The sequence below is a fragment of the Pezoporus flaviventris genome, unplaced genomic scaffold, assembly GCF_033815535.1.
Source record: "Pezoporus flaviventris isolate CSIRO_AGI_PZ_B2104156 unplaced genomic scaffold, CSIRO_AGI_Pfla_v1 ptg000005l, whole genome shotgun sequence".
Lineage (NCBI taxonomy): Eukaryota > Metazoa > Chordata > Aves > Psittaciformes > Psittacidae > Pezoporus > Pezoporus flaviventris.
The window spans coordinates 4,170,859-4,183,931 of record NW_026892553.1 but is presented as its reverse complement, the minus strand read 5'-3'; the positions used below and the strand labels follow the sequence as shown (position 1 = coordinate 4,183,931).

The following is a 13,073-nucleotide window of genomic DNA, read 5'->3' as shown; positions in this document are numbered from 1 at the left end:
TGAGTAGTCTTTAGCCTCCTTTGTTAAATCAGCATGTCATATTTAAGCCCTACTAAGGATGATCAGAAAGAAGCCAGAATATTTGCTACAAACGTGAGGCTAAAAAGCTGTAGAATTCAGCTAATAAAAAGTGGGGTCAGCTTCTAATAAGTAGCAATAATCGCTTTGAACTGCTCCATCTCCAGGCAAGTTTGTATGCAGCTATTTCCACAGTACTAGTTAGGTAAATAAAGGGGAAAGTTACTGTGTTATGTAGAATCAAAAGGAATACCTTGCAAGTTACAGATTCCCAGCCTGGTTTGTGTTGGAAGGGACCTTAAAGCTCATCCAGCTCCAACCCCTGCCACGGGCAGGGACCCCTTCCACTAGAGCAGCTTGCTCCAAGCCCCTGTGTCCAGGCTGGCCTTGAACACTGCCAGGGATGGGGCAGCCACAGCTTCTCTGGGCACCCTGTGCCAGCGCCTCAGCACCCTCACAGGGAAGAGCTTCTGCCTAAGAGCTCATCTCACTCTCCCCTCTTGTCAGTTTAAAGCCATCACCCCTTGTCCTGTCAAGCCAGCCTTTTATTTGGAAATGTTTATAGCTTGCTGCTGTTCAAAGACTGAGATGACAAACCGTAAGTACGTAGGAGGATCAGCCATAACCCAGAACAGCCTGACCTGGTTCATCCTGTGGTTAGGTAAATGCTTTTACTGGTAGAACTGGGAGGCAGGCACAGGGTTTGTCGCTGTTTAACTGGTGTGCTGGCAGTAAGGGCTGTCCTGCAGCTGATGCCTTCCAAACAGGTACTTAGCCCTTACCTTCCACCTTTGAGAGGAGTACTTTAGGAAATTTCACAAGGGTTCTCATCAATACAGGAACATTGGTTCCCTGAGGAAGTCAAATTCCTGACTGTGCCCGTGCTGGTCTTAGCGTGGATCATCCTTATTTTGTTTGTGTGTGGCTTTCCATTTGTTTAGCTCAGGCCTGGTTTTGATTAACTGGAGATAAACAATGAAAAGCCATTTGTACTGGACTAAGAGTACTGCTTAGCTACACAGTTGGAATTCCTGCTTCACAGAATGCTGCAAGATCTTCTCAACCAAAGAAATTGGGGGTGCAGTTGCGTTGCCTTATTAATTCTGTTCTACTCTTTCTCTTCTACAGACATGAGCCTAAAGTCCATTAAAATGGTTAATGGGAAACATCCAGTCCAGTGCAATTCCTACTGCTTGAATGTTGGGTCGTACTTAATACATCACTAGTGTTTCTGCTTAGTTTCTCATGAGTACTACACTATCACTACTATGCAGAACAGTTGTGTAGAATTAGGATCTAATATTTTGCAGGTTTTTAAGGTGTGAAAAACCTGAAAATACTTGATGTTAGTGCTTAGGCAACTGAATATAGACAGAAAATCACCAGCTGCAAAAGCTTACTCTGTTCTTGGAATAAACTCAGTAGGCTCATTTCAGCTTCTAAAACTGCTTCATTTTACTTTCAGGCCCTTTGGGTTTCTAATTACATCATCCAAGTATACAGATAAGATCTGTAGTGATTATATACCCCCATTATGAAAGTTAGGTTTAGGAGTATTTGGTAATGAAACGCTGTGTTGAAATTTGCAGTGAATTAAATTTGTTAGTCTCCAAGTAACTTTTCCTATTTAAGCAATGTGAAGTTCATGGGGAGAAATTGTTGAGGCCATGGCCAGCCACAAGAGAGACTCTTCTTCCTGTTCCCCCACCCTTGTGTCTTAGATAAAGATTAAAAAATAAACTCTTAATATAAGCAAATATGTTAACTGAGCAAGTGGTAGAGCTCTCTCAATACTCCTGATTTTGTTTTCTGTCAGGCAGTTACAGTAAAATAGGTTGTCATTGGAAAAACTTACAGCATATCAAATAAGTGCCATACCAAGTAACCCAATACCCTTTGAGACATAAACTGTTCATTTTCACATACAAGATTGGGAACTTTGGATTTAAATGGAATTAACAATTATGTGGGCATGAAAATGTCTGTCTGCTAATGCTGTGTGTTTATGCACAGAACTCAAAGCAACTGAAACCTCACTGGCACTGGAATGTATGTCTTTTGTGGCTGCCTGGTCCAAGTGCTCTCAAGAGAACTATTGCACCTGGAAAACTGGGTGCTTAAACAGTGCCCTGCAAAGGTGCCAAGCCTCTTTTATTGTTCTTGGAACTTCAACTTTATCTACATCTAACTCCTTGATACTAGTAATTTTGATTTCCATCCTGGTATTTTCTCATACAAGGAAATAGGAATCTGAAGCTGAATACTTTAAAATGCGTCATACATTGGCAGAAATTTGGAAGACTCCAGGCTGGAGTTCGCAGTGTGACAGATCTTTCATTGTTCAGTTGTTACTTTGAACAAAATTGATTACTTTGAAAACTGAAGCATCTTCAGATTTGCCAGTGCTGTGGTTGCCTGCAGATTTTATCTGGTGACCAGGGGATTTTCTCAGCAACAGCATTGCTGACCGAGTCAGAGGGAGACAGAATGACTTCTGCATCTCAGCTGCTTTCCTTCAGACCAGAAATGAAGCTCTGTGGTGGGGAGCCGAGGAGCTTATTTGTGCCACTGCAGAACTCACGAGGCTGGAAGGTGAATACCTTTCAAAAAGATGACATTTGCTTCAGTGCCACGTCCTGAAGCTCCTCACAGAACGGTGTTAGCCACTGGAAGGTTCACGTTTTGGTTTTGTCATGATAGAAATCTCTTGTATCTTTTTTTCTTTCAGTGTACTAATAAAGCTGCCGATTTCTTGCAGGTGGGTGTACATGGCATTAGAATAGAATTCATCAATGAAAAAGGATCAAAACGCACCGCCACCTACTTACCGGAGGTTGCAAAGGAGCAAGGTCATTGTTGCACTTTATTTCATATGATCTGGTGAAGAATTTAAACATACCTATAAATCTAAAATGCAATATTTGACCTTGCACTGATGTCAGATGATGGCGCAATATTTAATTGTAAGAAGACTCTTATATAAAATGCTGATTACATGCCTGTGTCAGTCCCCCTTGCAGGGATTCAGTAACCTGTAGCTGTTTTAAAACCAGTCATAAATGCAGCATAGCTGTAGGAAATAAAATATGGAGGGGTGGTACATGCTGTCAACCAACTTCCCAGTTGTTAAAAGCTGCCAGTTTTCGTAGTTGTTAGCTGTGATATTGGTGACATGCAAAATCTCTGTTAAGTCATGGGATGTATATTTAACTTACAGCTGAGCTCTTCCAAAATTTGCAATGAAAAGTGTTGGGTCTTTTTATTCAGTTACAGGTACTTTCTGCTAGTTCTTCTTACCTTTTATGAGCACTGGCTTCCCAGGTTTTCTGATGGATGGAAGGGAATTGCTTTCATTAATGTTGTTAAAGGCCCTTTTTATAGAGGCACAGAATTAATTTTGTGAATTAAAACCTGTAGTAGATTTTGTGGAACAGTAATCATTTGGACTAAGCAGCTGACTATGACCACTACGGAGATTTTCTTCCAGGCTTGACAGCATCTCTCTATCTTGTATATTTTGCATTGTTGTTGGGTTTTGGGGTGGGGTTTTCTTAGCCTTTTTATATTTGAATTGGTCTACTAAGGAATAGGATCATACCTTTAGTGAGGATCATCTTTAATTGATAATTCTGTTTCCAAATAGTCACTTAAAAATTTAGAGGCTTTCCAAGCTGCTTTTTTTAAATTCAGGGATTTGGGGGGGGTGGGGTGTGTTTAAATTTCTAGATAGCTTTAGCAGACTGTGCACTGCAATCTGACTTACAGCACCCACAACTACTCATTTGTATTTTTTTATGTACCCCAAACTACCTTTATTTTAATGTAACAATGTGACTAATCTAATTGCATCTTTTGGAAATAACATGTCAGACAGCTACTGAAAATATTAGGCTTTTAAAATCAATAAATAGGTGTTATGAATAGCATGAAAATGTTATTGAGAACAGTGATGACTGAGGTTTTAAACCATCACTTTTTTAATTACCCAGACACCTACAATATAATACAGTAGTTCTGAAATCAGATGTATCACTGTAAAGTTGTTATATTTATGAATAAGTCTCACCTCAAATTCTCTGCACAAGCTCAGCTAATAATTCTTTTAAATTTTATACAGAAATTTAGTTTTTGATGCTCTCCTAGGTATTTATAAAGTAATTGTGATACATTATTGTACCTGAACATTGCAGAAAGGTTTAATTTTGTATCCTGCCCTAGTCTAAGACACCTGGATATAGTGGGCCCACCGTTAATATATTACAACTACAAGACAGAGATGTCTCCTGTTTGTAGAGTAAACTCTGTGTAACCAACTCCTTTAGCTGTTCTAAGGAGGGAAGAATGTTCTATGTTTGATACAGAATGTCAGCAGAGCACTTTAATTATCAGTAACTCTATGTACTGTCTGTATTTTTGCAACATCTATTCTTATTGCTGTATTTCTTACTAAGTTTTACTACTGTCAAATCCAACAGGATGGGACCACATTCAAACCATAGATTCCTTATTGAGGAAAGGAGGCTACAAGGCTCCGATTACTAATGAATTCAGGAAAACAATAAAGCTAACCAGGTATGCATCGGGGGATACCACAGATAAGTCCTGTTTTTGTAGTACTGTGATGTGTTCATTGGCAAGTGCTCATTTCAGATGTTAATAGTAAGCTTTCCTGTATATATTATTAATGATTTGTTTCTTTTCACAATAGCAGTGTGGACTTCTGAGAGTATCTGTTCCTTGCATAGGAATTAGTGGCATTAAGGAAGAAGGAAAAGGCTGTTGTTAAGTATCAGTCTACACACGCATCAGGGTACTTGCATATTTTGTTTCATAACTGAAAAATCTTACTAGCACATTAGCTCTCGCTTTGTCCAGTTTGGTCATTGGCTGTAATGGATGTTCAGGGGCTGTTGTTGGGAACAAGGATTACTTGGCATTGTCCATTTGTGTTTGAGCAGATGGTGTGCCAGCTAGGTACCTGATCCGAGAGCCAGTTACTGCTTAAACTGTGTCAGTATTCTCAGGAATGAAGACATTAATGTTTCATTTCCTACTCTGTCACTCTTGCACATGAGTGTGTTTGATCTTGCTAATTTAATAAATATGTTCTTGAGGGTTTTGTAATGGCTGGGAGCCAGAATATTTAGAATTAGCAGCAGATATTCTGCCTCATAGTATTGTAGTTACATGGTGAAGGGTAGAGGAGTAAACGTCTGTAAGAACACCTCTGAAACTGTAGATTAGTGTAAGTTTGTGGTATAAAATGACTGCTAAACTCTAGCTAGCTATTAGAGAGTCCAGCTAAATCTCCAAATGCAGAACCCAATCCCCTTTTACTATTCAGCTGTATGCCTACATATCTTCTGTTCAAAATGGATATACAGAGATAGCTGAGGGCAAGGGTAACCGTGCTGTAGTTCTTAAGTTACAATCTCTCTATACCTCAGTAAATAAGGAATATGTTTTACTAGAAACAAATGTTCTGCATTACACAACGCATTCTTCCAGCTGTATGATTTTGTTTGGAGCAATGGGATGTGAGCACAGAACAAGCAAACCCCCCCCCCCCCCCAGACCCACCACCGCCACCTCAAAAAAATCCCAGAGCATCAAAACCCCCATGTTGAGATATTTGAGTTCACAACATCCAAACTTCCAGCAAAATCACTGGCCTGATGAAGTGGAATAGAGCATAATTTTAAATGTTAAGAATGTTTTTCTTTGGCTATTTTATTTATTTAAAAACTCTGCTTCTGCTGACATATTCTGAACAGCAGTATTAAAATAGTAACCATTTCCCAGCATTCAGACAGCCTTTTTCAGAGCCTCATGTTAACAACTTCTAGTTGCATAGTAAAGCATGGAAGAGTGGAGTAAGTGCCTTTAACTTCCTTTTCAACCATGAATTAAAGCAGATCTCCTGTGTGTGAATAAAGCTGATCAAAACTAGTCTAATTCTAACTATCTTCACTTCAGGCTCATACCCAGTAGTTCTGGACATGTTTTGAAGATAACTAAAAAAAAGTGGAGCTGAATGAAATGTACCAATTCTGGGGGTCTGAAATGCATAAGGACAGGAACTGCATTTTCTCTTCCATCTGCTCACATAAGATGTGATTCCAGCCAGGCTGCCTTTGGCCTACTTTGACCCACTTACAACTAACTTCAGTAACTGCTGAGCTTACAGTTGAGTTTCACTGGTGGGGGTTTCATTCACCAGGTTACTTGTCAACTCCAGAAAAGCCACAGCTGATCTCTAAGCAAGGACCGGTTTTGTTACATTAGTACATCAGTACCAAACACTGGAGTAAACACGGAGTAAACTTTGGTGCTCAGAAGCACAAAACTGCCTGTCTAAGGTGTTCTGGTGTTCTGCTCTGCTCTTCTGGCAGAGACGTGACAGAAGCAAATGCGTTTGCCACCTTCATCGCTGCAGGTGGTATCTCCACAGTAGTTGTAACTTTGTGTTGGGTTGCGAGTGCAAGTGGTTGGGCCATCTGTTGTGTTTTTTTCCGAAAAAAAAAAAGAGAACAAAGAGAACAACCAGAGCAACTGCAGAAGAAAAACATGACAGAAAGGATTTTAAATCACTGCAGCTGAATTCACCAAACCTCATCTGCCAGATCTCTTATGAAAGGTCTTTCTAAGTGAAATTCGTGGAAATGTGGAATAGTGTTGGTTTTATGTAGATTTTACGCTTCTGCAGATAAGTGTAAACGTGGCGATATGTTCCTTGTCAATACTGATGCAAGTCTGTCCAAAATACTTGTTGTCAGGGCCCGAATTCTGGTTTTAGTTGCATAGAGCTGGCTGATGGTATTGCAGGACCTCACTCCATTATTTTTCAATGGTCTTGGGAGTCTTGGAGAGGTCAGCTGAAAGCTGGCGAATGTCCCATTTTCAGGAAGAGTAAGAAGACCCTGGTAATTACAGGCCTGTCAGTCTCGCTTCAGTGCCTGCTAAAATTATGGAGAAGGTTATTTTGGGAGCTATTGAAAAGCACTTCAGAGACAATGTAGGCATTGATCACAGGCAGCACGGGTTCAGGAGGGAGGAGTCCTGCTTAACCAACGTAATCTCCTTTTATGCCAAGGTCACCCATCTAGTTGACCAAGGCAAGATGTGGGGGTTTTATTTTAGCAAAGCTTTTGATACTGTCTCACAGTCTTCTGGACAAAATGTGCAGCACACAGCTACACAAATCCATCCTATGCTGGGTGAACAACTGACTAATGGGTCAGGCTCAAAGAGGTGTAGTAAATGGGGTAACATCAAGCTGGTGGCCAGTCTTACTTAACTGGGAGGAGCTGTGGACTCCTTGAGGATGGAAAGGCCTCACAGAGAGATCTGGAGAGCTGGGGGATCACCAACTGTATGAACTTTAACAAGAGCACGTGCAGGGTTCTCCCCCTGGGATGGGGTAATCCTGGTTATACATACAAACTGGGGATGAGAGGCTGGAGAGCAGCCCCGCAGAAAGAGATCTGTGGGTTTGGGTTGCTGGCAAGTTGAACAGGAGTCAACAGTTTGCCCTGGCAGCCCAAAGGGCCGACCGTGTCCTGGGGTACAAGAAGCACAGCATTGCTAGCCAGTTAAAGTAGGTCATTGTCCCACTCTACACTGCACTGTACACTGCACCTTGAGTACTGTGGGCAGTTTTGGGTACTTCAGTGTAAGAAGGATATCAGACTGTTAGATTGTATCTAGAGGAGGACACCGCAATGATGAAAGGCATCGAGGGGCAAGACTTGTGAGCAGCAGCTGAGGTCATTTGGTTTGTTCAGCCTGGAGAAGGCTGAGGGGTGACCTCATTGTGGTCTACGACTTCCTCAGGGTGGGCAGAGGAGGGGAGGTGCTGATGTCTCTGGTGACCAGTGATAGGACGTGAGGAAATGGAATGAGGCTGCATCAGGGGAAGTTCAGAGTGGACGTTAGGAAAAGGTTCTTCACTGAGAGGGTGATTGGTCACTGGAACAGGTTCCCAAGGAAGGGGTCAGGGCACCAAGCCTCTCGAGATGTCAAGAAGTGTCTGGACAATGCTCTTGGTCATATGGTTTAGTGTTAGGTAATCCTGTGAGGAGCACAGAGTTTGACTCAGTGATCCTGATGGGTCTCTTCTAACTTGAGACAGACTGTATGATTCTAGTTTAAAAAGAATGTAACTATTTAATGTAGCTGGGATTATTTTAAAAGCAGGATTTGGCAGACACTACACACTGATAGTTTAAAAACAGCCCCAAAATCTGTAGCAGTTGTTTACAGATTTTCTCCCGGGGTTTATGTAAAGAGCTGGCTGAAGATGCGGGACATACTCAATAAAACATCATGAGTTTCTATTCCCTCTACTTCGAGCAACATAGTAGGCAACAATTTTTAACAGTTCTGTTCACTCAAAATGTCTTCCATAAGCACTTTGTGGTGTGATTCAAGAATGACCCTGACAACCATGGTGGTTCCCTCCTGCCCTTGTGCAACTGCAGTTAGTCTTATTTCTACCATCAGAAGTACAGAGTTGTTAGCATTGCACATACCATTGGGACAGTATTTTTAGTGTTACTTACAGCTTCCTGGTAACAGTTCTTGAATTTGCTTCTTTGCTCTTTTCTAGGTACCGTAGTGAGAAGATGACGATGAGCTATACAGAGTACCTTGCCCATCGTCAGCATCATCACTTCCAAAATGGTATTGGGCACCCCCTTCCACCATACAACCATTATTCCTGACACTGAGCCGCATGACCAGTCACTGGACCTCTCTGCAGACCTCTTCCCAGGAGACCCTGCCCCTTCTTGGTCTAGCTATCTCTATTACTGTACCATTTTATGATGATAGTTTCCGTTGCCATGTTGAGGCTTCTCAGTTGGTTAAGCCCATCATGGCAACGGGAGGGAAAACTGCATTACTACAAAGATCCCATACTTTTTTTATTACTGAGTCACTGCAGATTTTTTTGCAGCCTATATAGCCCTTGGGTTTTTTATGAAATTTTAAATTTCTACTTCATTAACATTGAATTATATCAATCAAGGCTTTCTGTGACTGTGGATGGAAGGAAGAGCTTAAGGATTACTGTTAGGGATGCTTTGCTTAGCAAAAAGGCATTCATGGCTTTTGCATTAGTAGGTATGACAGGGAATGAAACATATCAGATTCAGGTATTCTACTAGACAATGAATTGCATTTTCATAACGTTCTTAATAATGTTTTATGTACAATAGTTCACCCCCACAGTAAAGAGTATACATGTAGCTATATACATGATCTCCAGATCCAGCACATGCAGCCAGAATGTTAAGGCTGACATCCAGAATGCTTTTTTGGATGAAGAGAAGCAATTAGGTGTACATTAAGAGGTGACGTTAAACATAGCAGCATTTTCCTAATCAAGGGGTTGAATTGATAGGGCACAACATAATCCAGTTGGCCACCAGGTTCCTTTGTGTCCCACCCTGTGCTGGGAACGGCAGGCAATCCAGCCCTGTCAAGACTAGTCATGATGATGCATTTGTAATGAGATGATGCCTTTCTGATGATCTCAAATTAGGAGTGACATTTGTGTTTAAAAACAGGTTGGTGAGTAGCAGATGTCATATTAGTAAGAAAATGGATTTAGATTTTAGTGCCTTTGTCTATGACATAACTATATACTTATATATAAAATTCTTAGAAAAAATATAGCAAACACACCAGATATTGTAGCAAACTGTGTTCAGTCTGCTCTGGTGTCAGGTTTTTGGGGATTTTTTTTTAAGTGAGGTTTTTTTATTTCTATAGCAAACCTATTTTGGAAAATAAAAATCCCTGTTTTGTTCTGCTTTTGAACTTGTTGAGTTTTTTCAAGTCATGAATAGTTAGATAAAGTTAACTATTGTTTGAAAAAGAAAAAAAAAGAGCACAGGACAAGTATGTCATAATTTTACATGTTTTCATCTATTACAGGAATAGTACTTGAGAGCTGAAAGTACTGTGTAATAATTCAGATTCCCCTCCACACAGTAGAAGAAAGAGAACGGATTGGAACTTTTTCCTGCTGTAAAAATAGGATTTAGTAAAAGGTATGTGTGGTGTATTGCGAGGCCAGTATGTGATAGGGGCTAGCTCCTCTCATGTGCCTGCAGAACCCCGATACCTGCTGTAGCTCAGTGCATGTTCTAGGGGACAACACATGCCATCTATTACAGAAAAGACCTTCCTAATATGCGTGAATAATCCACAGTAAGCAGAAATTCCAGTTATTTTGAATAATGAATGTTTGTAAATACACAGATATATAAAATTCAGTAGATAAAATCAATTAAAATTCAGTTGTTTAAAAAGAAAAATCAGACTAATAGTAAAAAAAGGTTTCAATGGGGTTTCAAAACCAGATATGGCTAAATTCCGCTCATCCCTTAGGTGAGGTTAGCTTTGCCACTTAATTTCTATGGAGGTTCTTGTAGAAGGTCTTTGGTATTCCTTCATCCACAGCATCTGATGTCCAAATATTAACATTTTCAGTTGTGATGCCTTAATTTATAAGCAGAGGGCCTGAAATTTCAGGAGCCAAGAGATGCCAGCCAAAAGATGCAAAAATTCATAGATGTTTATACAGAGGCTATTTTGGATGATACTGTTATCTTGTTTCTACTTGGGGAACACTTGTCAATGGCTTAGTCTTCAAGTGGAAATTGTCAACAAGTGGCTACCTGACAAGAGTTGTGTTGGTTTGGTTTTTTTTTTTCTTACCCTTATAGGGAAACTGAGCACAAACTGAATCATTCTGCTGCAAAAAACAAGTCATCCAAGCCCATCTTTACCTGTCATCTCGTTACAGCTCATGCTTCAGCCTGAGCTCCTTGTTAGAAGTTTTTAAAGAAGCTCTATTATATATAGAAATATATATGTATGAAAGGTGCTAATCAACCTCAAGAAGGTCACGTGACTGGTCATGCGGATCTAAAATCATATCAGATTTTTTAAAAGCTCTTCGATATATGCAGATGTTATACAGAATTTCTTACCAGTGTAATAATGATATACTGATGAATAAACAATCCTGCAGGGTTTTAAGGACAAGGTCAGCAATACTTCCCACCATGGCTTGGGGGAAAAAAGGATAGTTTTGTCTCCTTTTTGTATACAGCATAATGCACAATGCATTTTTGTCTATCTCTTAGTAGCTGTTGCTTACAAATCTAGTTAAAAGGGTGTTATACAAACTGTAAAGGTGTGCTTTTGAAATGAGTTCATGCCAGACCCTTCTGGACCAGAGTTTTGTATCACTGATTAAAAACTGTTACAGAGCCTGTGGTCAATCAGATTGTATGCTATTTTTTGGGAAGGATTGGAATAATCAGTCTATATCTACAGTGTTTCTAGGGCACCTACCTCCTCAGCATGCAAGTGCTGAAAACGCTACGGATTGTTTATGTGTAATTGTGGGTTTGTTTGTACAAAATGTGCAGTTCACTGTGACATGCACTGGGACAGAATAGGTCTGTTTGCTTAAAGCTGATCAACAATTGCTTCCACCAATGTCAGTCCCTCGTAGTTACGTTTAGTACCCATTTATGTATTGCTGATTCTAGATACAGATTTTACAATCGTTTTCGTTGTCTTTAATTTGGGTACTTGATCAGAAGTTAAGGTACAACCAAGTAGCTGAATTAATTTTAAGTTGGAATGTTAATTTTTTTTACACTACTCAGTTTGCCTTATTCCATTACAGAGATTGTTGGGGTTTTTTTAAATTCTTTTGCATAATGTCCTGAACCCCTCTTCTGTAAACTGAGTTAGACAACAAAACCATAGACTTGAAATGCAGCTATTATTTAGTCATGCTCCAAGTGGCCTTCCTTCTGCCTGGCCTGCTGTAGCACTGACTTCTCACCATCTCAACCCCAATGCTGATCACAGCAGGGGAGGGCACACTAAAGCTCTGACCTCAGATACGCTATGAAATCAAGGCAGACGAATCCATTTGCACACCTGGTGTTTGTATACAGACCTCTTTACTTGTCTTCAACTGTGCAGGTTTTTAAAGTCATTGTCTGGAGTAGGTTACATCTCTTATGTGTGTTAGATCGAACCAAAGAAGCCTCCAGCCATGCCCAAATGCTGCTCCTAAAGCCTGCCTTCCAGTCCTTACTAAAGTCCTGCAGGATTAAATGTGTTAACTTTTTTATTTTTGTACAGTTTCTAACTGATTTTTGCTAGTGATGTTAATGGAATTCAGTTTCTTTGGGGAGCCTGAATAGCTCCTCCACTGAAATAAACTGGTGACTTTCCTTTTATGTTAAAAAAAGAACAAAAAAAGTTTAAAAAAAAAAAAAAAAGATAAAAAATAAAAAAGAGAAACCCAAAGTGTGCCTCTCAGATTTAAGGGTTTCTGGTTACATTTATTCTGAAGACCAGCAATGATTCTTTCTATACAAAGAGATGTTTTCCTCGTTTTTTATTACTGTTGAAGAAAATAAAGAAGAAAAACCTCTTTCTTTGCTCTGGACCCAGTAATTGTGCTGGTACATAAACGCACTGAGAAAACAAACTTTTGTTTGGAACTTTTGTAACAACTTATGACTGTTTTTGTATATCAAAGTTGATTCTTTTCAGGATATTTGGATCTAGTTTCTAAGTTATTTTAGTGTTTTATATGTTACAAAGAAAAAAAAAAAGATTACTTTAAATTGTTCACCAGCATCTTGAGTTATCTTTAATGCAATGGTGACATAATGGGCTTAGAGCTACCTGGAGTAGCTTGTAAGGCCTCATCTTTTCCTTCCTTCCTTAGTAACTTGATTGATTACAATAATATCACAGATTACCTGAACCCCCTTCCTTTATAACTAGATCCTTCTTCCTTCCACATTTAATTGCTATTAGTGTGAAGAAACTGTTGAAATGGGCATTTTAATATTAAGTACGGCTTAAAAAGAGGAAAATGAGGAAAAAGAAAAAAAAAATCTAGAAGGTTATCTGTGGGTCTGTGAGATATGGCTGTGGAAAGATATTGTAGTAGTTTTAACACTATTGTTATTACCTTTTAAATCATTTACCCAATAAATAAGGAAAAAGAA

General features: G+C 39.7%; 1 protein-coding gene across 5 annotated transcripts in view; it reads left to right on the top strand.

Moving 5' to 3' along the window:
• The window catches only part of AMMECR1 (AMMECR nuclear protein 1), a 100,157-nt gene extending 87,084 nt beyond the window's left edge, over positions 1-13,073 (top strand). Inside the window, exons 4-8 of one of the 5 annotated variants that reach the window (XR_009741926.1) lie at positions 2,777-2,867; positions 4,494-4,590; positions 8,627-8,700; positions 9,958-10,073; positions 10,752-13,073. Coding sequence is in view for 2 of the 5 variants with exons in the window: in XM_061445728.1 (XP_061301712.1) it covers positions 2,777-2,867; positions 4,494-4,590; positions 8,627-8,741 (303 nt within the window). In the remaining 3 variants the exon portion in view is untranslated. Of the gene's footprint in view, positions 1-2,776; positions 2,982-4,493; positions 4,591-8,626 lie in introns of those variants that run through there. The other 4 variants (XR_009741925.1, XM_061445729.1, XM_061445728.1 and 1 more) reach the window with 4 other exon arrangements.